At 30.7% G+C, this 26,979-nt stretch overlaps 3 protein-coding genes across 7 annotated transcripts; 2 read left to right on the forward strand and 1 right to left on the reverse strand.

Moving 5' to 3' along the window:
* The first annotated feature begins 433 nt into the window (after positions 1-433).
* LOC129910238 (acyl-CoA-binding domain-containing protein 5) lies at positions 434-18,762 on the forward strand. 5 transcript variants are annotated; one of them, XM_055987531.1, is made up of 6 exons: positions 437-711; positions 16,407-16,518; positions 16,575-16,974; positions 17,151-17,216; positions 17,347-17,541; positions 17,602-18,762. In XM_055987531.1, the coding sequence occupies exons 1-6, from the start codon at positions 600-602 to the stop codon at positions 17,725-17,727; spliced, it is 1,011 nt and encodes a 336-aa protein (XP_055843506.1). In that variant the 5' UTR covers positions 437-599; the 3' UTR covers positions 17,728-18,762. The 5 variants fall into 5 exon arrangements, with proteins under 5 accessions (XP_055843509.1, XP_055843506.1, XP_055843508.1 ...); XM_055987530.1 differs by having other exon boundaries at positions 443-711; positions 17,332-17,541; XM_055987532.1 differs by lacking the exon at positions 437-711 and adding an exon at positions 6,073-6,610 and having other exon boundaries at positions 17,332-17,541.
* Positions 1,519-3,189, reverse strand: LOC129910237 (G patch domain-containing protein 4). Its single transcript, XM_055987528.1, has 3 exons — positions 3,070-3,189; positions 2,792-3,000; positions 1,519-2,726 (listed from the first exon to the last, which is right to left on the reverse strand). The coding sequence occupies exons 1-3, from the start codon at positions 3,113-3,115 to the stop codon at positions 1,857-1,859; spliced, it is 1,125 nt and encodes a 374-aa protein (XP_055843503.1). The 5' UTR covers positions 3,116-3,189; the 3' UTR covers positions 1,519-1,856.
* Positions 18,763-21,685: 2,923 nt separating the features above from the next.
* On the forward strand, positions 21,686-24,013 carry LOC129909358 (uncharacterized). Its single transcript, XM_055986444.1, has 2 exons — positions 21,686-23,607; positions 23,672-24,013. The coding sequence occupies exons 1-2, from the start codon at positions 22,285-22,287 to the stop codon at positions 24,011-24,013; spliced, it is 1,665 nt and encodes a 554-aa protein (XP_055842419.1). The 5' UTR covers positions 21,686-22,284.
* Positions 24,014-26,979: the final 2,966 nt, after the last annotated feature.

The following is a 26,979-nucleotide window of genomic DNA, read 5'->3' on the forward strand; positions in this document are numbered from 1 at the left end:
AATGTTTATGTTGCAGATAGCGGAAATTGTCTAGGTATCCGGTTAAGATACTGTGGCTCTGTCAACGTAGAAATAATATTACAATAAATTATTAAGCTTGTTTTTTTTTGGCAAAGCTATCCGCAGTATAATATCACCGTATTTGACTATAATTGTTATTTGCTTTATGTTTACCGGATTTTTTTTAGAATTTTGAAATAAACTATCAATTTATTAACTTTTGTTAAGTTTTAATTTTTTTAATACTCTTCCACAATTCACTTAAGATTTCCATGAAATTTTGAAATAATTAAAGTATTTCAGTTTATTTCCTGCCTTCAATTAAAATTAAAAATGTTCATTTTTCTCATTAACAAGGAATTTAAATTATTAAATAATTTATATGCTTCAATCCAATTAAACAGAAGGTACTTCAAAAATAAGGGGATAATTTATTATGACCGTTCCATGACAAAGTGCCCTCTATCATCGAATTATTGTCTGCATTTTTAAAAAGTGATAATGTGATTAATTACTTGAACAAACTGGCACAATTTCAGAATCAAAAATATCAACAAAAAGCTTTCATATTTCGGCCATCAGGGACGAAGTGAACAACTATGAAAACAATGAAATTGCAAAATAAAAACTTCTTCCAAACCAAAAAGGACAATCCAACTGAGGCAACTAAAAGCTACAAGTTGTTCGAAGTAGATACTATCAATTGGAAGGGTGAGTAACTTTTGGTTTTTTGACACTGTTTATAATGGCATAACATCTAGCCTCCAATAAAACTGTTCCTATTAAAATATTTGTGTAAGTAAGGGTGACTCAAGTCTTTCCTTCGTAGATCCCTCATATATTTTCGTTTCACATAACTCAGATATGGATACCTTCATTCAATATCTTACAATTCATAAAAAAAATGTTTTTAAAAATTAAAGCCGTGTTTTATTTTCATCGTGATCCAGATCAGATCATTGAATTTATTTGCTTTACAATAACAAAACGAAATCAAACTTTTGTTGTAACGCAAATAAATTCAATGATCTGATCCGGATCACGATGGAAATAAAACATGACTAATAAATCAATTAGAAAAACCTTTACTTGTGTTGCCACTCCTTACATTCCCCCTTTGTGAGGCCCTTATAAGTAATACGAAACGAGCGGCAAGTAAACAAAACAATCTTCACGGCAAAGAGCGACTATGTATAACAAGTAAGCCATACCTAAAAAAATATTTTTTTGAGGTGCACAGTCATTCTACCATCTTCCATCTACCTAAATGAAAATACAAATATAACGATAGCCAAATTCCAGTCGTAAAGATAAACGACTCTATTGTATAAATTAATCGATTAATTGCCGTAATACATAATCGCATTTGAGCAAATAAGAAGTAATTTCAACGATTATCGTTTCACAAAATAGACCCACCGAGGGTAGGAAAGGCTAGTTAGAAGTTAGTTTAGAGTTCTCTATAATGAACATTTTAATCACTCTTGGTAATATGTACTCCAAATCCAACAAAAACTGTTTTCAAAAAATAAAATATTTTTATTGGTACAGAAAAAAATATAAACTAGGTACATAAGTGCCCTATTGGGTACATATCACGAGGAATTTTAATTTCCCTGAAAACATGTGTTCCCTCCTTCAAATTTGTACTGCTCTCGTGAATCTCCTCTAGAAATTTGTACTGCTCTCGTGAATCTCCTCTAGAAATTAGATTAAAATTCGTTGGCAGTTTTATAATCAATTCCGAAGTAAATCAATTACATTTCTAAATTTCGAAGAAGTTAAACTATTACCAGGGAAATTTTTATTCGCAATAATCCCCAATAGTAACTTTTATATATACTCCTAAATTGTGCCTATGTTTCAACAAGAATAGATCGTTCCAAATCCTCTGTTATGTGCTTAAGATTTTTCTTTATCTTTTTGGCTTTTTTGTGCGCTTCCTTTGCATCCTTGTCAATTCCATGTTTGCATTTTTTATGTTTCTTCTTCAAAGGTACTTCAATAGACTCATTTGTTTCTACATCTTCTTGAGCAGGAGAAGCCTCCTCAATTTCAATTGGTTCTGTTTCCTTTTGCTCTCGATATGAGTCGTTGTTTAAATTCTTTTTATTTTTCTTCTTCAACTTTTTCTCCTTCTTAAGTTTCTTAATAGCCTTGGAATTCTCACTCAAAGCAAGCAATGTCTCGTCATCGTTTTCTTTTTCCAAAGAAACCGAAACCAAAGAGTTTGATAGTTTCTCTTCAGTTTTCTTTTGTTCTTTTCTCTTTTTCTTTGATTTTATGCAATATTCTGTGGTAAAGAGTAAACTATTTAATTTTGAATCTTCTTCAGGTACTGAAGCTTTTTCTTCTTCTTCAGATTTCTTTTTGTTTTTCTTCTTCTTGCTCTTTACAACAGTCCACGAATCGGGAATTTCCTCAATGGGATTTGTTTGCATTTTTAAAAGCATTTCTTTTTCTTGCTGTTCTATTCGGGCCAATTTCCCAGACAGCTTGAGACCATGTCGAGCACCTTTATGAGCTGTTCTTCCGCCACATGCTGCAAAGAGTTCCTCATCTGTAAGAGGTTTATAAGATGACACCTCGATTTCTTTGGTGTCAATCTTAAAAGGATTAGCCACTTCATCTCCCGTATTGATCAATGTCGCAGATGATAGGAAATTATCATAAGAACCAACTGTTTTCTTCTTCAACTTGCGAGTGGAGTATTCTTTTGTTGTAATCTTAAAAATAAAACAATCAATGTTATAAACACAAAATCCGTACGTTTTAATTTTGGTTTGCTTACTTCAACAGATTCATCATTTTTTCGATTGACAACAACTTTGTCACCGTCTTTTTGGATTTCAACATTATTAGCAGCTTCATTGAATACACGCTCCCACCAGTGATTATTAAATTCGTCAGCTTTATCCACTCCTAGACCAGCATTATCAAATTTGAGATTGGCTTTAAGAGGGACAGATATGCCATCGTTGTTTTTTCCTAAACCTTCGCCTAGGTCGGGAATGAAATATTTTAATTTGATATATTTCATAAAGGATTGTGTATTTTCTTATAATTTACCTTCTTTCCATCCATATTTTTTAAGTAATTTTTCTGCAAAACTCATATTTTCATGAGTTTAAAAATAAAATAAAATTTGTTTATTTGGAAAATGTGGCATTTGACAGGTGACAGGTTGATATGACATTTGGCATTTTGGCAAACATGTGCGGTTTGATAAATTTTGCAGCGTTCGGAAATGTATGAATTGTGGTTCACATTTCACAATAGCATTTAGGGTCAATGTGGGTAAATGTAAACAATTTCATGTCTTTTTTTTCTTTCGACTTTAGATTTTAATATGTTTTCACGGAACAACTTCACAGGTATCTTCAAATGCAAATATGAAATGATGGCAATTCTTCTTTATAAATATAAACAAATATTTCCCAAATTGTTTAAATTACTGTCAAATATGGCATGTTTACAAATACCTCACCATGTTTGTGTTTTTTTACAAATTTGGGGTAAATGTGAACACTGATTTAAAATTCAGAATTTCCTCTTTATCATATGGATAACGACTTGAAAAACGTTCAAGAAGGTATTTGACAAAAACTTTTTCAAATTCCAATAAAAGTTTTTGTTTTCTTCCTTTGATTCTTTATATAGGCACCCAATATGCATCCTGAGCAGCTCTGAACCTCATATTTTTTTTGTTTTTACGTCAAAGACCGATTTTGCAACATCATCCACTGAAAATGATGGATTTGGCTACTATAAAATGTGACTCCACGGCACTTTAGCAATAGTAAGTCAGCTATTACATGAAGCCTCAAGAGGCTTGACTCTTTTTTCGAATTTTCTTTTGATAATCATTCTGTGAGGCGCGTACTATTACATGATGCCTCTTGAGTCAAAGACTCAAATTTGACATTTCTCTTTTGATTTAAGTATTGTTGTTGTTGTATTCCACCAAGAAGCAAAAAGAAAAGAAAGGGAATGTTGAAAAAAGAAAGAGTAGAAAAAGAAACGTCAAAAAAGAGTCTCAGAATTTTGGCCCACGACTCTCCGGTCGGATAATTTTTTGTTTTATCTTCTTTCTCTTTTGCACTCATTAGTTTTGAAAAGAGGCGCGCCTCTTGAGGCTTCATGTAATAGCTGACTAATTGACTAAAAATACTTTATTTTTATTAAAACAATTAATTTCATCAAAAATATATGTTTATATTTACCCCCAGAATACGTTGTTTACATTTACCCATCATGAAAAATATTCTGGGGTAAATGTAAACACATGCAAATCGACATAAATGTCCTGTATTTTAAAATTTATTTGTTTCACATAGAATCTACATCAAAATTCGAAACTAAAAAGTATTTGCAAATTGTACTGACTTAATTGAATCTGCAAAAATATTTAACTTTTCTGAAAGACTAACGACTTGTTTGGCACTTTAAAAAATTATCTTTCACGGAAAATACGCTCGTCGAATGAATTCTCTCTTGACAGCAATGAGCTTGACGTATATGTTAAAAGATACATGCGTCCGCGATTTGTACTTATGTATGCATCAAAGAGATTTAACTGAAGCTTGTTATGAGCCATGTTTTCACTTACCCCTGTTTACATTTACCCACATTGACCCTATACAAAAAAATTGCAAAATATATTTTACAACTTTATCGGAGTGCAGTAATTTCTCCAATTCGGTAAAAGCACTCTGGTGGCCAGTTGTACATATATATTTAATTCGTGGTTCAGAAACTTTTACCTTCCGAAAGCCGAGGTTTAGCACTGGTGCATGTCAAATCCATTCTTGAACCGCCGAAATATGTACGCAATTTAAATTCCTGAAAAAAAGGTTAAACTATTCACATACAACTGGCCCTGAAAAAATTAAAAACACCAGCTTTTAATTATAAATAAGATTGAAATTCTTTTGCAAAATATCAGTTTGGAAATGAATTCATATAATTTGTTCGAATACATCCATCTTTTACTGTGAATAGGTCACAAAGTCACAAAACCACGAAACATTTTAGCGGGGCTATAGCTTCGCTAAGGAAACTATCACTTGCATTGGATGTTATAATAAGGCCTTATAGAGGTTGTTATAAGATGTTGGATTTATGAATAAAAAAAAAGATTTTATTAGGGGTATTCACGATCCGATGCAACTGGTCTAGTATCATTGCAAAAGTGTAAAATCTTACAACACTACAAAAACAAAATATATGGATTGAAATTTTATAATGGTCTTGCACTTTTGCTATACCCTAACCCTATTGCAAAATAAAAATACAATGGAGTAAAATTATTTTTGACAGATGGCAGCTCACCGGCGAGTCGCCCATGATAAACAGTTTGTCTTTTTTATTCTGTTTATAATGGTTGTCGCTACTCATGTCCCGTAATTTAGTTTCTTTTGATGTAAAATAATTAGTGAAAATTAATTAACCCGAACAAAACAAAAAATTAAATTATAAAAAATGGAAAAAAAGAAGGAACAACGGTGGAGGAAAAAAAAACATCATTCATGCTTCAATATTTACTATAGATAAGAAGAGGGGCGTTCACGATCTGTTGTAAAAAAATAAAATTTTAATTTTTACTAGGCCTGTTGCAATAGATCGTGAATACCCCTATTACATAATTAAAAGAACCTCTTGAACAGGTCTTATAGAGGCCTTCTGTCACTTGAAAATACGAGGTTTCATTTTTGTTACTTGGGAAGTACAAGAAAAAACTAATCAATCAAATCAAACTTTCTCGGAGTAAAACAAACGCATATATGCATATACACAAACACATAAATGTACAAGTATATATACAGATACGCCACTTCCTCCGAGAAGAAATGTCAAAAGTTTTTTTTTTCAATTATGCCATATTAATGCTCACATGTATTGCATTGCTAAACGTGCCCATATAAAGCCTCATTTACTTTAAATAGCCGCCGCCGAGCCGCAAGCCAATGCGAAACTTCATGTTTTTTTTTGTTTTTAAATTTTTTTGATGACGAAAAGCTCAAACGCTACTCCAAAAAAGCAAAAAAGTGCATAATGTTGATGATTTGATGTTTTTTTTCAAGCTGTTTACCATATTTTTTTCGTCTCTGGGTGGTTGGTGTGATATTGTAGTGAGAAAATAGATAAAAAAAGTTCCATAAAACTGCCAATAAAATAACCAATTTTTTTATTCTATCCTGAATTCAATACAGTTAATTAATAAAAGACTAATTCAATAACAAAAGAAAAGTCGTAGTTTTTTTTTTGTGAAAAAAAAAGTTTAGAAAACACCAAAATTTAGTGTTCAAGTTTCAAAGTTCAATACGCTAGCTTTACTTTGGAATAGAAATAAAGATAATAAAAGAGAAACCTTAAAAACGAATTTTTCAACTCGGTGTTTTTTGATAACGTCGACCCCAAACAGAGTCCAGATAAGAAAGATAACAACCATTAAAGTACGCCTTTGTTTCCAATCTAAAAAAACATTAACAAAGTCCAACAAAACAACAAGAGTGACCAGCCCAGTTCTCTAGAAGAAGAAACAACATGTCATCGATCGAGGAAAGGTTCAATGCCGCTGTCAATGTTATTAAGAACCTTCCAAAGAATGGTAATTAAAATATATTTTCTATCTCTTATACAAAAGTAGATTAAAAGGTGTAGTGAACACCTTAATTGGTTGGTTATTGCGTAATGTTGGGGAGTCAGTTTATACAAAGGAATATAATTAAAAAAAAAATCAAACTATACTTTGTCAGCTGTTTTAATGAATGTTTTCGTTTACTTGGGCTTTAGCACAGCAAAATTACTGCTTTTTGTTGTGCTACATTTTTGTCACTCAATTGCGTTGAGTTTCTTCTTTTTTTTTTTGTTTTGTAGGTACCTTTTTTTTAATGCCAATTATGTTGCAATTAAATACTTTATGCTTGGCTACTCGTATGTTTAAGTTGTGTTGTTTGGTTTATTACCTTTTCACGTCTTCTATTCGCCTTGTCTTGATTGTTGATGTAATAAGTGTGCTTATCCACACTTACTTTGTTGTTTTTTTGCAATGAGAAGTATTTGATGCATTGTGTACTGTTACCATTCTATCTGTATTTAAAGAGAACAATAGAACCATACTAAGTGAGATGAGTTGGATGAGGTCTATAAGGTTGTTAGTTCATTTGAACTTTGCTTACACGCAAGATTGGCTTCGACATCTAAGTCACCTTTCACTTGTCAACAGCGGCGGCTGTGGACAACAGAGTTTTTTCTTTCGAACATGTTTGCGGAGTTTTTTATGAAGTCCTTTGAGGAAACTCTCCCATCTGACCCTCGATCCCCTCTGACATCTCAACAATATGCCCACTTAGGACAAACAAATTTTTCAATTACTGAGTCTACAATTCGTGAACAAATTTTAAAACTTGACGAAAGTCTAAGTTCTGGCCCTGACGGACGGTGTACTGTCATTCATGTTATAAAATGTGCAAATCATTTATCTTACTCACAATTTATTCTTTTTTAACACTCAATTTAGTACTCTACATTTCCTGATCTATGGAAATATGCTTTTCTTAAACCTATTTATAAAAAAGGTCCCAGTCACTTAGTTACTAACTACCGCCCCATTGCCAAACTCTGTTATAACTAAGTTGTTCTTGTGATGTCTTATCTTTTAATTGTTTTTCTATCATTAGTGAAAATCAACAAGGGTTTGTTAAAAAAAAATCCAATGTCACTAATCTGTCACTAATTTATTAGAATTAACACAATTCTTTTTTGACGCTTTTGAAAAAAATCTGCAAGTTGATTGTATTTTTACCGATTTTTGCAAGGCATTTGACAAGCTTAATCATAGTATTCATCTAAATAAACTGTCAAGAATTGGACTTAATGATTCATTTATCAATTGGTTGCCTTCAGTGACAGATATTATAGTGTAATTTTCAGACATAATCACTCAAATAAGTTTGTCGGTGTACCCCAAGGCAGTCATTTGGGACCACTATTATTTGTTTTATTTATAAATGACCTTCCATCTTAAAAAAAAAACTCTTCTTCATTAATATACGCTGACCATGTAAAAATATTTCGGAAAATAAATTCATTGACTGATTGTAATCTCCAAAATGACCTACTATGTTTTTGGGAATGGTGCAATAACAATCGTTTGTTTTTAAATGTTGACAAATGCAAGACCATGCGTTTCACACACAAGCATGATTTCATTGTTTTTGATTATATGGTAAACTCCTCTAGTTTACTCATCCAATCCAGCTTTTCTGATCTTGGTGCATTCCTAGATTCAAAGTTATCATTTACTGATCACTATGATTCAATAATCAAAAAAGCTAATAGAGCACTCGGAAGCTTATTAAGTGAGTTCCGTGATCCCTTCGTAATTAAATGTCTATTTTTTTCGTTTGCCAGATCTGTATTAGAATATGGCTGTGTTATATGGGCCCCTTATTACAATTAGTCCGGTCAAATAAGAGTAAAATAAGGGGGTGAGGTTACATTAATTCCCAGCAAGCTGAAAATTGGTAGGATTGTTAGAAACACCATCATTCTAAACAAAAATTCCCAGGGAAATGGTTTCGGGAGAAGGGCCCCAATCGGAGAAATGGCGAAAATTTCCATTTTTTTTTTTGCTTCCCCATATTCTTAACCATTGAAGAACGAAATTCAAGCTTAAAAAATAATGAAATTTCAAAAACTTTTCAGTTGGGAGTTTTTTTTTAGAATAGGCCTGATTACGACGATTACAATTCAACTTCAACTTTTTGAATCGTTATACCTAAGAAACGGTGGGTCTTAGGAAAAAAAGTGTCATGACACTTTTTATATATAATAACCTGGTCTACAATTCTTGAATTGAAAATTTTTTGAAAAGACTTACCGTTTTGCTGAAAATCGTGAAAAACCAGTTTTTTTGACCTTTGACCCCCCGTAAATTTTTTTCCAGACCTCGGATCGATGAGGACTTTTTAGATTTTATTTATGATGGTGTTTCTAACAATCCTACCAATTTTCAGCTTGCTGGGAATTAATGTAACCTCGGATGTCTAAATTGACCGGACTAAATGTGTCCAAAAGAAATTAATAAAGTTTTACCTTCGATTTCTTCCTCGGTCAAATTTAATTGAATTGTCTTCCTACCCTCAGAACCTAATTCTCTTGAATATCCCATCCCTTTCTGCTCATAGAGAGTTTTTACAGCTTTGCTTCATCGTTGGATTAATAAATGGATCTATTTCCTCCTTCTCAGTTTTGGGTAGTTTAAACTTTAACGCGGCCCGTGTCGGGTTAAGAACTAGATTGCCAATACGTCCCAGTTTTAGCAGATCGAATTATGGGCTTAACAGTCCAATTAATCAGTTGATTAATATTTTCAATAAATATTATAACTTAATTGACTCAGTTAACGAAAATATTAAATCAAAACAGTTTAATATTAAGATTTTTCATTAATATTGTAAATTAGAAATTTAATTCTGTTATCTTTTTTTTTATTTTATTCATTTATTTTATTATTATAGTTATGGAACAACCATTTCCATAAGACAGGTGAAATTGTTTAAGTTGGGGAATCCATTTTTGATGGATAATCATTTAAGGCATCTTTTGAACTAACAATCTAAAAGAACCTAAAACACTTTTATAAGCAGACAAATGCCATGTTAGCAGTTGTGTAATCGACTTATGCGATAATTGATAATCAAAATCGACGATTTTTGGAACAAAATTATCGTTATTTGACTTTCAACTATCGACTTTAGCGTTAGCCGATTCCACCCCTGGGACTCCAAACTTAATGCAAATTATAATAAACGATTTTTAATGGTATTGCCATCTATGGAGGCTAACCCTTAACGGTATAAAATCAAAAATAATGATTTTTCTAAACAACATAGGACGATACGCAAGTGTGTTACCAATACAAGGCACTACCTTTCGAAAAGTACTTACATAAGACAGGTGAAATTGAAACGAAAAAAAAAAACATTAAAAAAGGTCATCAACTGCAAATGAAAAGGTATTCTCAGAAATAAAATAAAAATAAAATTGCCTAATCTGGAAGGATTTTTTTGAGAGCTAACCAATCAGAGACGCTAAACTTGGCTAAATATTTAGCCACTAACGTTTCTGAACATGCCCATTGTGAGAATTTTTCGTATCTCGTTTATTTTGTTTTTTTTTTTTGTGTTTTTACACAAATAAAATAAGTCTTTTGTTAATAAAAAACAATAATAGATATTAAAAAATGGGATAATATCCTCATTAAATTTTAATCATTGTCATCCTCATCGTCATTGAAAGTTAAAAAATTTTTGCAGGATTTTTAACAAACGAATAAATGTCTTGCGCTATGAAATACCCCAAATTCCCCTAAAAACGAAATTCATTCGTAATATTTTTTACATTAAAAACGAATTTTCTTCAAAATACTTTCAAATTTGTTGAAATTTTGAAAGAAGAGGCGAACCAGAACTGCAGTCAAAAAGAGTTGATTGTTCTATTTTTCTTCCGAATCATGTTATGTATTGACTTTTATTTGCCCAATACCTATTATATTTGGCCTAAAAATAGCCCAATTATGATTCGGCCATCATACTGAAAATCTTTCATCAGACAATATACAGGGTGTCCCAAAAGTAATGGATCAAACGAAATATGCTGATAGGCCAACTTTAGGGCTCTCAGAATTTGGTAACTTGTTCATCCCAAATCCTTAAAGTTTTCGATTTAATGCAGTTTTTGTGAAATTTCGAAAAATGCTGACCTTGCAACAGTATTTTGCTTCCTCCGCTAATAATTGATTTTTGTTTTTTACAATTCTTTCACTAAAACATTGCCTAATAATAAGAAATAATTAATTAATCAAATTATTTTTTATTTCATACGCCACTTTGCTGCAAATTAATTAACAGTTCCATGTTTTATAAAAACTCAATTTCTTTCTTTTATTTCAGAGCAACACCCTGAAAAAAATTTGTATGGTGTGGCACTGTTTTATTATTTTGAAAACTTGCCTTGTTATTGCAGTTTTCAAAAATGTATAAAAATCTCCAAAGTTGAAATTAGAACGAAAGATATTTTAATTTGAATGCAAAAAAAACAGACGTTTTCAGAGCAAAATTACAAACAAAAATCGAGGCTTTTGTTCAAAAAGAAATAAACAAACAACAGTCGAGAAAATGTATTTATTTTTCTTTGTTATTTTTCTCTGAAAAGCCCTGTTTTGTTGCTTTTAAATTGTAATATCTTCAGTTCTAACTTCAACTTTGGGAACTTTTATACATTTTTGAAAACTGCAATAACACGACAAGTTTTCAAAATAATAAACCAGTGCCACACCATACAAATTTTTTTCAGATTGTTGCTCTGAAATAAAAGAAAGAAATTGAGTTTTTATAAAACATAGAACATGTTAATTAATTTGCAGCAAAGTGGCGTATGAAATAAAAAATATTTTGATTAATTAATTATTTCTTATTATTAGGCAATGTTTTAGTGAAAGAATTGTAAAAAACAAAAATCAATTATGAGCGGAGGAAGCAAAATACTGTTTAAAAGTCGGGATTTTTCGAAATTTCACAAAAACTGCATTAAATCGAAAACCGTAAGAATTTGGGATGAACAAGTTACCAAATTCTGAGAGCCCTAAAGTTGGTCTATCAGCATATTTCGTTTGATCCATTACTTTTGGGACACCCTGTATATAAAATCGATTTCAGGGGCTAATCGGTTATGAAATGCAATGTACTTTAGTGCATTGAACATTAAAAAACTCATAAAAAACAGAAACCATCAAAATCAAACCTACAATTTAAAAATATGTCAATTACACCTGAATATCAGTGAATTGAACTCTGCCAATTAAATGACACAAAAAAAAGTTTGTTTTCGATCTAAGGTTTATGAAGACCACAACTAAAAAATATGAGTTTGCAATTATTTACAAATTTAATCAATGTTCTTATATTTGGTCAAGGAAAACTTGTAGATTAGTCAGAGAATTTTATTTAAGTTTGTAAAAAATCAAACAAATATCAACTTAAATTTTGGTCTCCTCAATTCTTTTCTATCGTCTCTTGACTTGAGCTTTTAAATGAAAGTGCATATATTTTGTATGTAATTAAAAAATGGTAAGTAAAGAAAAAATTGAAAATGTCGGTGACCACCTACATTTACTTAGTCAAAAAGTTCCATTATTTGGTTGTTATCTAGAAGTACATATCTTTGCCGCCGGGTACAAAGGGGTTAAGTCATAATTGATAGTTTGCCTGAAAATGTGAAGTTGAGTTGAAGTTGAAAAGAGTTGTTCTAAATTTATGTTTTTGATACCAAATAAAAGAGAAAAAAGAGGTTATTCTTATTTCATCGAAACTCGGAAAGTGCAATTTTGTGACTTAACCCATTTGTACCCGGTGGCAAAGATATATGAATGTATATAAGGCATGCATAGGTACTGCTATCGCAAGTAAAAATCAATAGTTTTTTTTGTTTAATTCATATGGTAACCATATGTATACGTGATTAAATTTCTTGAAATCTTGTTGATGGGCAGCCTTTCAATCGATTCCACTTTCCAGCCACCAACCATCGAACGACGCGACTTCTAACAAAACTTTCAGTTGAGTGATTTGCCTCAATTGGCAGTTATCACGGACAGAAAGTGATAGTTGTTGTAATTCAAGTAGGTGTATATTTATAATTTCTGTTTTTAAGTCCAAAGGTAGATACCCCCAAAGCAGTTTGGTTGCTTTATTCTTCAAAGAAAGTGGTCTACTTTAGCGTAACTCTTTTTTCTTTTTGTGTTTTAATGATGTCATAAAAATATATAACACAATTATCAGTTACCTTTCACACAATAAAACAACAAAACCCGGTGGATTCTTCTCCATTAGTCTTGTTTGGTTTGTCTGATTATGACGCTATGCTTTAAAAGATCATTGATCTTTTTATGAGCTTTGTTCTGGTTTAAATATGAGTATACAATTTTTGTTTACTGAGTTATCACCTCTGACTTCCTGATCATAACCCTGAAAATTTAAACAAAAATAAACATTTGCTTATATTTGGCTCACTTCGTTTCTATTTTCAATGTTTATATTTACTTTTGTGATAGTATGACTGTGTTTATTTGTGATGACAAATTTTTGTTAATGAATAGATCTCCAGTTGCATTCCAAAACAAAGTCCATAAATAGGGGCAAGAAAAGTCAAGTATTATTAACATTAACAAAAAAAAAAAGTTCAAATTTAAGTGACAATAAAAAATGGCATAAAAACAACCAAATGACCTTGAACCGGTTATATTTGTAGCAGTACAAAACTGGTCTTTGAATCTTTTAGTTTTTTTTTCATGTAACTCTAACATCATTATTTTGTAATACCTGTTTACTAATGTACTGGTTTATAAGCGTCACTAGATTTAAGAATTTCAATAGATGTTAAAAATGCGTGATCTTTTTGGATCAATTAAAAAATGTTTTCTTAAAAGTCGATTCCAGAGCATTTGCATAAACTTTTTTGTTGTTCTTAATTCGATTATATTGAATTGCCTGTAATTGATTCAAATACTTAGGACTTTATTATGTACCTAACTTGCAAATGTATTGGAATTGGAAGAATCAAGTACTGCAAAAACTTAGCGCAAACTTAAATAAGCAAATTAGAGTCTTTAATTTAGAATTTAAGCTTTGAAAGTTTCCTATATTTCAAACTGCTGTATTTTTAGAAGTTCTTTGATTCTTTTAGTCGTATATCCGATTCAGGTTACATTCAGAAACGGACATTTCCGTATTTAATGTGTTAAGGCAAAAAAACTAGACGCATGACCGCGAAACTTTTGTTTGCAAATTATATTTCTCAATACCTTTTTGTCATTAAAAAAAAAAAATAATAAAACCATGTGTGCAGCAGGTCAATAGAAATTAACTTTTGTCATTAACAAAAACTGAGAAAACGTGAATATGCAATCACAACAAACTTAAACAAAGTTTAAGCTCTACATTTAAATGTACACTTGTAGTCAGTTGATTATGCCAATTCATTTTTTTTATTAGATTATTTGATAACAATGTAATATAATAAATAATAATTAGGAACAATTAATTGATCAGAATATTTTTTATTTCATACGCCATTTCGCTGCAAATTAAATAACAGTTTCAAGTTTTATAAAAATTCAATTTGTAACTTTTATTTGAGAGCAACACCGCAAAAAAAATTTGTACGGTGTGAGAATGGCTTATTATTTTAAAAAGTCGCGCTGTTATTGTAGTTTTCAAAAAAGCATAAAAGTTTCCAAAGTTGCAGTTTAATCGCAAAATATTACAATTTGAGTTCATTGTTTTTCAGAACAAAAAACAACCAAAAACAAACACATTTCCTCGAACTGTTATTTGTTTATTTTTCTTTGAACAAAAGTCTCTATTTTTATTAATTTTTAAATTATTAACGTTCTTGACACATAAAGCGTTCAAGAAAAAAGTCCAGTCTAATAAATAAAAGGCACAGTACAGTGTACTGTGAATAAAAGGTCTGTTTAATGAATCTGATCCGAAAAGAAAGTACAGGTTTGTGTGTTCCATGAAGGAAAATCTTGCCATAAACTGTTTAGTTCTAGTTCCTACTCCTACTTTTGAGGTAGAGCAAATGAGTGAGAAGTGTCAAGCAACAGCTGATTTGTTTGTTTTGTTTATGATAAAATTAAAACAACAAAAAAAATGGAAATTTCTTTAGAATCTTCTAAATATGAAGAAATATTGAAAATGTGAATAAATTTGATAATTAATAATAATTTATTTTAATAAAAAGTCATAACTATCAAATTAATTTTAATTTCCAGTTTCAAAACTGATAGGCAACAGTCAACTTTATAAAACATGGAGCTGTACTTTCCTGATATTTTTTGTTCTGACAGTTTTCACATTTTTGTGCTGTTCTGATCTGTTCTGCTTCAGATTTTCTTCATTAACCCTTTCGGACCCAGCGTTACTCTCATGTAACATTTTTTTAAAAATTCGTAAAAAATATTAAATTAAACAATTTTTTAGGTTACGATGGCTTAATTGAAAGATAATAATGCCAAGTTACTGGATTATCACAAAAAGTTATTCAAATATCATACCTTTAATTTTTTTTTGTCGAGAAAGGGACTGAAATTCAAAATTTTTTTTTTTAGCAAAAAAAATATTTTTTTTATATATGGTCATAATTTTGAAAAAAATATATAAAAAATGTTAATGCAGAAAGTGCTTTGTTTTTTTTTGCTTAGAAGAAGTAGCATACATTATAGTTTCATAAAAAGTTATTTTCTCAGTTCTCCGACTTTTTTTGGTGGTCATAGGCAGTGCATGTTACTTACATGTAACATGAGAAAAACACATTAGTTTTGCTATTTATTATTTTGGAAAATAATTTTTTGCTATTCATATTTCTTAGTTGTGATGTTTTTGACCCGATAATACCGAAAAAACATTTTTTAATATTGATTTTCATAGCTTGGGTTCGAAAGGGTTAAACAGACCTAAAATGAACCAAGGAATTAACTGAGTTTTTTTTAAGTAAATTTAATTTTGGGATTTACAAAAAAAATTTGTATTTTTGAAAGTTTCTATGCTTAAATTGTTTTGAAATATTTTTTTTTAATGGATTGTGAGCAAATGATAATTTTTATTGAACACCAAGCGCTATTTTTGTAGTACCGCATAGCGCAACGGTTATTGGGATGGACTATGACGCTATTGGTCTGTGTTCGATTTCCAGCCTCTCCAAAAAAAAAATTCATAAGTACTGCCTTTTGCGAGGAATTGACAAAGGGCCCTTCCATTCTCGTAAAATAAATAACACGCACACAAGAATATCACAAAAGAATAGTTGACGGTTATTATGTTAGTCACTAGGTCTTGCTTCTTCACATTTATGACGTCGGTCGTGCAGTAAAATTTATTTTTTATCAAGTACTTTTTCAATTTGTTTAAAAAATTGATAGACGAGTTTTAAGTTTGGAATGGAAAGTTTGTTTTTTCATGCCTCTTTGATAAGCCTTAGAATGGATGATTTGTGATTGCATTGTTTTTATGAGATGAGGGTATCCATAAATTACCCGCACTTTACTTTGAATCATAAATAAATATTGACCTTTTAAGAATAAAGCGTCAAATTTTGGAAAAAACGGCACAAGCAAAGTTGTGCACCTAATAGCAAACTATGTATGCAAACAAAAAAACGAGTATAAAAGAGACATTCACATATGTATTTCAGGATGGTCTTTTTTTTACTTAGTGTAAGTATATTCTAAGAAATTTTAGGAACAAAATTAGGGTTTCTGATATTTTGGTTTCATAGTAGTGAACTGAACTACTTACATTTTCGAAAAACTAAATCGATGATGATTTTATATTTTTCAGGATCTTATCAGCCCAGCAACGCTATGATGTTGTCATTTTATGGATACTTTAAACAAGCAACCATTGGACCCTGCAAACAGAAAAAACCTCAATTCTGGGATGTTGTTCGAAAGTGAGTACAATATAGTAAAATATAGAGTCGACTTTATAAGTATAATTATTTTTCAGAGCTAAATGGGATGCCTGGTCATCATTGGGTGATTTACCCAAAGAACGAGCAATGCAACTTTACGTTGATGAACTCCGTAAGATCATTGAAACAATGTCATACACCGAAAACGTTGCCAATTTCATGGGTAGCGTCAGTGAATTGGAGAGCATTAACTTGGATGATCTTGAAGCTGTCGCTCCTGGTATTATGAAGGTTGCCCAGTCTCATCCCAATTCACCATTCAGCTCTCGTTGCAATAGTCCACAACCTGGACTAACTGCTAACGGAGAAATTCATCAAAATGGACACGCGAATGGCTCTGGAGGTGAAAGTGAAACGGATACCTACATGATATCCAAATCTCATCATAGTCAGACTGTTGATCAATCTGATGATGAATATACAGATACAGTGGAGGTGAGTTTTAACTCTTTTTTTAATTTATTTTTTCTTTCTTTTGCTTCTCCATCTGATATTATAAAAAATGAGTAAAATGTGCTTCTTCCTCTCACGCTCGAATATCTCTCCCTCTCTCTTTCTCTCTCACACACACCAAAACACTCTCCGTTGGGTTGTTTTTTGAACTTTTGAAGGATAATCTCGAGATGCCTTCATTTCGAAAACATGTCAAATCGCAATATGTTCATCCGTATCATAGTGTAAGTCGCATTTTTGCTGTTTCGTTTTGTTTTATTTGGTTGAGGGTTGTCGTTTATTTTTATTTTTGTTGATAATTTTGGTTTTGCCTTTTTGTAATGATTTTGAGATTTTCAGTCGTTCAATTTTCAGACACCTAGCGAACTTAGTGATTTACCTATCTTAGAAAATGGCTCCAATCACAGGGCTAACGATACAAATCAGCAATTAGTTTTGGAGCAAATTCAAAGCAGCGTTCGCCGTATGAGCGTTGATTTTGCTGCTATTAACCAACGCATGAGTGCTGTTGAAAAGAATTTGTCTGAAGTCAGCTTTGCACTAAAAAAAGTAAGTACTCTTAAGTTTCTTTTTAAAGATTGGATACATTTTGCCTTTTTATCGTTACAGATGCGACTTGAAAGGAAACCAGAATGGTGGCCATTCCAAGACATTTCGCCGCAATGGTTTGTTTTCCTAATATTGTGGCCGTTTTTGGCCAATCGACTATCACGTATGATTCAACGAAGAAAATAATAATAATTATGTAAATAAGTTACAGGTGTATGTTTGTATAGTTTTTAAATTCTAGCAAAAAAAAAATCATTGCAATTGTGATTATTTTTTTGAAAAAAAAAAAGAAAATTAATTTGTTTTGCTTTTTAAATTTTGTTTTTATTGTTATGTTTTTTTTTCATATATGATTTTTATTCTATTTAATTTGTTATTATTTTTAAAATGAAACTGCATTTTTTGTGCTGCGCCTCATTTTAAATAAAAAAAAAAACTATGATATTCTGGTTGTTGAAATATGAACAAAACAAAAAAAAAAACAAACAAAACTCTAAATAGAGAATATTTATTAAAGTGCAATGATTTATTGAAAACATGACGATTGAGGCGATTATAATTGATAAAATAGGATGAAAGGGTTATTTTTTAAATAAGAAGATTAAAGTTAAGTAAGCATGGGTGAACAAAAAAATAAAAAATAAATTGTAATAACATAAATTATTATGAACTATTTAAGGGTTTTATTATTTCGCTTATTATACAAAACATTTTATGTATATTTAATTTTTACAACATAAATATTTAAAATATATTTTTATTTTTCTGTATTTTGAGGTATAAAATAAATTCTTTTTATATTCAAAATTATACAAGTGTTATATTATTCTTTGATGCGTTGGATTTTTAAAATTTAATTTTAATCCTTGTTTTGTTGTTGTTGTTGGTTTTGATTTTGAAGTAACTATTATTTGGTGGCATGAGGATGTGATGGTCATGCCATTGATTTTGTTCGGAGTCTCTTAGTTCGCAATCGGAAAGAAATTATTGATTGAAACAATTTATTCAGCAAAATTTTATTAGGTGAAAGTTACTGCTAGCAATTTTTTCAAAATATTTTGAACATAACCCGATTAAATAAAACATGAATCTAGACAAATCACGATTCTGATCTTTTACAATTGAGCATTGTAGAAGTAATTCAAAAGACGGTGCTGAAAATAGTAGTTGAATGAATAAATTAATATATTTCATTATTTGAGATTTCTTTTATTAAATTAATGTCGTTTTCGATTGGTTTCACTCAAGGATTCACTCATTCTGAAATCCAATAAAACAGTTTGAATCAAACATTAAATAATTTTTTTTTCCTTCAAACGAAATAATATAAATTAATATTCAAAAACGGTAATATTCAATAAATTAATAGGATAGATGGGTGGTAAAATATTTTAAATAAATATAATAATGCTCTTATTTGTTCGAAAGTAAATTAAAAAAATAATTTCAGAAAACAAAACAAAAGAAACTGATTGAGTGATTATTTTGACTTTTGAATATTGATGTATTAGTGCTTCTCGACTGGATTCTGATTTGGAATCGAGAAGAGAATTTCTCTTCTGAGAAGAGTTTTTTCTGTCATTTTCGTGCGAATAAAACAGTTTCAGAAGGCTTCTGAATGATTCCGGACGCTTCCGGAGAGCCAATCGAAAACGACATAAAAAAAGTTTTGTTTTTTAAAGGGCTTCTACGATTCGGACAAAAAATGTATTAAAGTTTGTATAACCAGTTTCGGTTTTCGGTATAACAATTATCATTAATCTACCACGGCTTTTTGTGTGTCTGTGATGTTAACATAGGTTGACAACAAATTCTTTATATATTTTGTCGAGTTTAAAACCTAGTTCGAAAAAAAGTATTCAGATTTGGTTTCATTTGATTTAAAAATGTATTAAATATTTTTTGTTCATTGTTAAATTCAAAAGTAAATTACATAATACATATATAGGGATGAAGTTGTGGTCATAAAAAACACCAGCATATAATGAGTTATAAGAGAATAACCAAACTTACACTTAAATGCAACGTTTTTTGTTCAACATTTTTTAACGGTATTTTCTATAGCGCCATATAGAAACTAGTTACAAAAACCATACTTGAAACTTTTCCAAAAATTATTATTTTACTTAAAGAAGTGTTGCACCTATTTTAAAGCTAGGAGACTTTTCAAATCCACACATTAAAACAGTAATTTATAAAAAAATAAATTGAGATTTGTATTTACCAATAGTTAACAAAATTAATTTTCCTACAGGTTTTATATGTAGGTAGAGAACTTTTTGTGAGTGTTGCCATATTCTTGGTTCAAGTAATCACTGACATTTCACCAATAGAAACGATTAAAAAATAAACAGATAAAAATAACAACTACCAGAAAGTGTCCATTTCCAATAGAAAAATATCTAAATAAATTGAACTCAAAATATATCTTGTGATGACTTATACTTTTGACTTATGCGCTGTGATACGTAACAATTTTCTTGCAATACTGTAACTTGCGAACAGTTAAAACTCTATTTAAATAAATGTCGAATAATTTTAATTTTGAATTGCATACCAATTTTTTTCCAAAATTTGTGAACATTTTTTTACAAAAAAAATCTATTTGTTTAAATGTGACTGATAGCTAAAAATTAGTGGTAATGGTGAACAGGTATCGTAGACGAAATCGTTTTTTTCCTATCACTCGCAATAACTCAAGTCGTTTTGAATACTTTCACTTGGAACTTGGTATACATTTTTTTTAAAAACATTTTTGCACACATCATTACGTACGGAAATTTATAATTAATTAACTAGAACTAAATTTGTAAGCAATTAAGGTTTCTAATTTTGAGTAAAAAACCGACTAGTTACTTTAAATGCGTGCCAAATACCCAAATTTTTATATTCACCTCTATTCACGTAAATCGATAGATTAACGTATACAATTTTGAGAAACCTCTTACTTTTGAATTTATGATAGCAAAGCGTCCGCCTGTTTTAAAAACAAAAATTTTTGTTTTAATTTACTTATAACTGCCTTTTAAACTTCTTTAATTTTAGAATTTCACGTGAATCGAAAAGCTCTTCAAAATTGTCTGTTAACTGAAATTTTAAGTGAAACATTCGGGATTTTGGGTTTTCGGGATTAAGGGTTTTCGGGATAATTTTGGTTTTTCGGGATTTTGGTTTTTTGGGATTTTGGAATTTCGGGACTTTGAATTTTCGGGATTTCGGGATTTTGACCCCAACCCGTTTTTTAGAAGGCACGCACAGAAAATCACTTTTTTTTGTAGCTTACTTAATAAAATATCATTAAACTGGAACTAATCGAAAGTGATTAATTTCGATGCAGTTTAATGATATAATCGAGAAAGTAAAGTACACGTTGCAAGCTGTATTTTTAAATCTAGTAGGTTTCATCTCTCTATTTTGATGGAATAATATCTTCCTGCCTAAAAATTCTATCTAGATTCTAGCTAAAATTATTGTTCTCTGTAATTTAATTGCGATTTTTTCCAAACTCTAACAACTTTATCTACAATCCCAATCACCTATAAAATCACAAGTTGTTGATGTTTCAAAGAAAAGGTATATAAAATAACAAATCCCACCGGTATGACCAGTTATTTTTGACAAATAGACTTGACTGTATTATGATATTCCAAAAACATCACCCTTCTTTATTATTTAAAAAAGAACTTTTTAATCTAAAAGAAAACTTGTTTGACCGTTTAGAAATCTGCAATAATTTATGATATTTTAATTCCATTTTTTATAAAATAGAAACTCTTCAATTACCTATATTTTTAATTCATGATCAAGAAAGTTTATACCAATTTAGATATCAAACTCTTAATTTGTGGCATAATTATGTTATAACTAGAAATCATATCAATTATCTTGACTTTATAGATAAAGGTCGAACTTATACTCAAAACATCCAAATTTCTAACAAATAATTAGAACTATGGAAGAAATTCCCCTACTTTTCATCTGTATACCAACATATCAAATTTTTCTATAACCGCATTTGTTCCTTGGATTTGTCACATTTCTATAATAGATTACCATGGCCACCCCGCGCGTTAAATAAAACAACCCACATTCATAAGCAGCATTAGAACAAAAAAAAAAAAAAAAAAAAAAAATGTAACGGCCAAAATTCTATAACATAGTCGTGGTCTTGGTTCGTCGTCAACGTTACCCCGTACGTGTGCTAAACATCGAGGCGCAGCAGCGGCAGCTTACAACTATTATTCTATGCAATTGTATAATTACCTAAGTCACTCATATATTTATTAGTGTATAACTCCCGAAATGCATTAGTATGTGTTTTCTATATCTAAACGGCTGTTACTTTATACAACATCATACAAAAATTCACCCCTCAATGTCAATGAAAAACGAAAGAAGAAAAAAACCCCTCGCAAAGAAACCAGCATTTTTAAAAACACAAACCAGCAGGAGCAGATGTTATTACCCTATACACAACACAACTTCTCTTCGTCCACAAACATTGTGTGTGGATTGAATTGAATTTTATTCGTTTCGTTTATTTATTAGGGAGAAGGGGCTCTCATTTTAGAGCTCGATTGGAGTGTTGTTCAGTATCGCGTGCTCAGTTCAAGAAAGGATCTTGTCGTGAAAAGTTCAAAAATTCACTTCCAAACAATTTATTCCAATTTTTCTTATTTGAAAACAGAAATACTTTAAAGCTATAGATGTGTTTTTTTTTAATGTCCTTTAAGGAATAAAATAATGTCTCGTCACAATTATACCAATCCGGCTTTTTGCCAAAATAGTGAATTCTATCCAATTCCATCGGTCAACCGAGAACATGACCAACAACAGTCTTTTTACAATCGAAGTTTGAATTTTTCCACCTCGGGGTCATCGGTACCAGTAAAAAATCCCCGCGACGGTCCACTTCGTATTCAACGAAGCGTATCTACACGATCGTTTCGAACATTGTCAAATAGTAATAAAAACATTGGCTTGGAGAGACGCTTCGATGCGGCCTCACCACCTAGACCTGGCCCAAAACCGGCTGGGGTGCATTTAAATCGAACAACAAATGGCCCCTTTGAATCGCGATCGGGAAGCGGCCGTTACGCTTTGGTGCCCGTCGAAGAGTTGCCAACAACACGGAAGGATCGATATGCGATCGTTCCTGGTCCGGAACCATCGGAAGTCGTCGTTACGCCTCGCCGATTTGCCAAGAGTCAGGATAATCTTGATCGGTATTCTCATCTGCCCGTAAATAACGGCCCCACATCGCTCCATGAAGACTCGTCGGAACAGTATACGAGTTTGCCACCGATTTCTATGTATGAAGAGCAACCTCGAATGAAACCAGCATTTTCCAGTGATTTTGGAAGTAAAACTTTCGTCCTTGTTGATCAAAAGAGCAATCAACGTTATGCAATGGTCCCAACTGCAGAAGATGAGGAGATTGTAGATGATAATCATGAGATTATTCAAATGCATAATGGAAGAGCGCATCGGTATGCTGTGATTCCAACAGAAGATGAGGAAGAAACTTGTCTTAGTTCATCAGATCTTAACCAGAGTCATGGTAATCAGGATCCTGCAGCTAGGACTCCTTTACAGACCTCCACACCACAGAAGGGAACTATGATTTCCTCATATCCCAATACTCCTTTGAAGAATCCAGCTGCAACAAGGAAACTTCATGAGTTGCTATCGACTCCAAGGAAGACACCAATTAAAAGGACGATGTCAACTCCTAGAAACAGCAACCCAAACACCCCTCGCTATTACCAAAGCCAACAAATCTATCCTAGCCAACCGGAAAGGAAGAAGGAACTATCTCCCCATCGATTACAATATGAGTATCCCCAACAGCTTCAGAGACATGTTCCAGTTGATTCCAGGACAACTGCTGTGATCCAGCCCAGAGTGGCAATGGCCAATCCAGGCGATGATAGTCTCAATAAAACTTGGAACAATTCATACCCACAGAAAGTTGCAAATGCTACTGCAACTTTAGCTGTGGTATCGCTGATGTTGATCCTTGGAAGTGCTATGAATTCGGGACTTTGTATTTATATGATTGCTCATGTAAGTTTTTTCTTCTCTTTGAAAAAAAAGTTTGAAACTTAATCATTTTTTTATATCCTTGCAGATGGGAAAATCCTTTTATCTACAATTTAGTTTAGCTGCAGCTTTTTGTGGTGTTGGACTTGGATTTTTAGGATTTCGATCAAGACATAGTGAATGGTTACCTAATCGTAGTTACACTTCAGGTTATGTACTTGTTACCATGTTCTGCTTGCTAAAATGTTGTGGATTATTAGTTTTGCTAGCATTGGATCCTTATCCAGGATTTCCATTGCATGATGTAACAACTGGTGTAATACTAGGACTATCGGCATTTACTATATTTTTTATTGGACTTGGTGTTGTTGGATCTTATTGGTGTTATAGACCACCACCAGATAATAGAGTTAATGTAGTTAATTATTAATTTTTTTTATTAAAAAAGAAAGAAAATATTATAATGGTTGCTATATTATTCAAAGTGAAATTAGTATTTAAGACAAAAAAAAAAAAAAATTGTAAATAGGTTGTAAACATGAATATTTATTCTTTTAATTTATTTCATTTTATTTTATAATTTTTTTTTGTTATAGAAATTAAGTTTATTTATCGAATTAAAATTATTTTCAAATTATTTTATAAAAAAAAACTATGGTTGTATACTTAAAATATTTGAATTAATAAAAAAAATATTTATAAAGTTTATAAGGTTCGTGTTGATTTTTTTGTATTTTGTTGCAAGGATGAATATTTGAATGGTAGTCCTGAATAAGGCAACCAAATTGTAAAAAAAATACACTTATGCTAAACAAAAAGTTTTGCAACAGCAAAAAAAAATTCTTTTGAGATTCTTAAATAATGAAAAAATAGCATGATAAGCGCCTTTATTATGTTTTGAGAGCAATGGAAACTTACTTTATAAAAATATATCGCAGAAGTGATCCTGGGTTATTTGGGTGAGCTTAAGGGCCAGTTTGTTCATAGTCGATTATCTTTTAATCAAGGATTATTCCATCTAGAAAACCTATTGAGCAATTTTCATTTCCTTTTGGAAACTTGTAACCATTTTCCAAGACGAAAGTAATGTTGCGGTCTAGAAAAATATATGTAGATGAATTATATTTTATCTAATTTTTAGTGTGAAGAAATAATTAAAGCATCAAATATTGGAAACCAAAATAATGCCAAAAAATTTAATACAATTTAAAAAAAAGTTAACAATTTATAAAAATTTTGTTTAAACATTTTCCGTTAAGTTTTTCAATTTTAAATGCTTAAAAATTTAATACAATTTTGAAAAAAAGTTCCCATTAAAAAAAAAAAAATTTTTAAACATTTTCCGTTAAGTTTTTCAATTTTTTTTTTTCATTTTTAAAACAAAATTTAATGGGAAAGCAAAATAATGCTAAAAAAATTAATACAATTTTGAAAAAAAAAATAAACTTTTATTAAAAATTTTGTTTAAACATTTTAAGTTTTTCAATTTTTTTTCATTTTTAAAATTTAATAATACAATGTAGAAAGACTTTAATTTTTGCGAAAACCTCTTCTTCGATTAGTTTTAAAGTATATATTTTTTTATTCAGGTTCCAAGTGCAAAGATGTTGTTCAGTAAGGAATATTTTTTATACTTGGGGACATCCTTAAAAATTTTAAAGACTGAAAATTAAAAAAAAATTGATGCTATTCAAATTTAAATTTGTTCAATTTGGCTATTCATTCTTACAGCTCCAATTTTTGTTGTTTTTTTCCAACAAAATTTTGATATATTCAACAAGATATTCTTTAAGACTTTACAAATTGTTGCTCTTATTGTTTGTTCAGTTTAAAATTATTGCAACTGTTAGAGCCGACATTTTGTTTTTGTTTTCGATTCGTATTTTTAAAGTTGTCATGGAAATGTTAAAAGCGAGAAAACCGTTTTTTTTTTTTTTAATTTTATTTTATGTCTGACAAACTATCAATAAAAAAAAATTGGATAATGTACAGATGTTGTATCAAAATATATTTAGTAATATTGTTATTTTATGGGTTAGAATAAAAAAAAACTTATTTCCAAAAGTTTAAGTTTTTGAACCAAAGATATCTTCTAAACGTTCAGTCGATGGAAAAAAAGTGTCAAAAAATTAATTTTGACAAAAAAGTTTTGTATGAAATACTATTAGAAAGCGTTTACTACATCTTCCTTAACCTGTCCAATAGATGGACAGAAATTCTCAAATCTCAAGCCATTGGCCAGTTAAAAGAATCTCTGGATTCGGTTGTGAGTTTATCAATTACATAGGAGAGAGCGGGGCATAGCGCGCTTCCTTTTTAAAACGACAAATACCTACATAATTTTTTTTAAAAGCTTATAAAAAAGTTATTTAAAATTGTGCGTGTTTTTTAATTAAAGGCTTTGCAAATAATAGTTTCAGATTTAAAGGTTAAATATTTATTGGTATTTAAACTCTTTTAAAAGGTATTTGTGTTGGGGCACTGAGGTTTAATTTTTGATACAGATGGTACAGAATTGAATAAAAGACAACTACTAAACTGTATATTACTGTGGTACTGTGAAAAAAGCAGTATTAGAAGTGTAAAGTTAAGAATCGTCCAAAGAATCATTTAGTTCTTAGACCGCCCGTTTTCCCCTACTATAAAATTTAATTGTGAACATTTTAGCTTTGTAAGAAAGTATATAGAGGTTTTCATCGTTCTTAAACCTCCATAAAAATGTATGTAATTAAAATTTTAACTTTTCTCTGGCTCGAAACTGAAGATAAAGTAAAAGTTTGTTTAAGAGAAAGATTCAGCCATTCAAAAACCTCCGCTTCTACCTACGTAGAATAACGATATTAACATGCTTTCAGTAACATATTCTTATCAATTCCATAAATTTATTATTTACACATTCATTGAAGATTGTAGCGGCTTGTTATAACTTGGTCTGGATATGATTAACATATTTTTTTTCAGATCGAATGTTAAATAATTTTTATTTATTTAGTCCAAAAAATCTTAATCAATCTTCGATCAGTAATAAATTATCGAAAATCGAAATGTGCATCAGAAGAGAGTCTTGTTATTAGTATTATTGGCAATCGGCGCGAGGCGACATACATTTTTTTCGACAATGAAACCAACTGTCTCTATGGCATGTGGCGGGACAGATACTTCGTTGTTGTTAACATCGGCAACGTTAAGCCGACACGACGACGATGATAACTTAAGAGTGGTGGCGCACACCTTTTTTTTTCTCTGTTTTCTTTTCACAACAAAAAGGTGACCAAGATTCCAGCACGAGCCAAAAACCCGCAACCAGAAACAGCTGCGTCAACTTTATCCTCTTCGACTTGGATGCATCATCATCATCATTATATTTTTACACACAAAAACGAGTACGAGCTACGA

This window comes from Episyrphus balteatus, chromosome 2, assembly GCF_945859705.1.
Source record: "Episyrphus balteatus chromosome 2, idEpiBalt1.1, whole genome shotgun sequence".
Taxonomy (NCBI): domain Eukaryota; kingdom Metazoa; phylum Arthropoda; class Insecta; order Diptera; family Syrphidae; genus Episyrphus; species Episyrphus balteatus.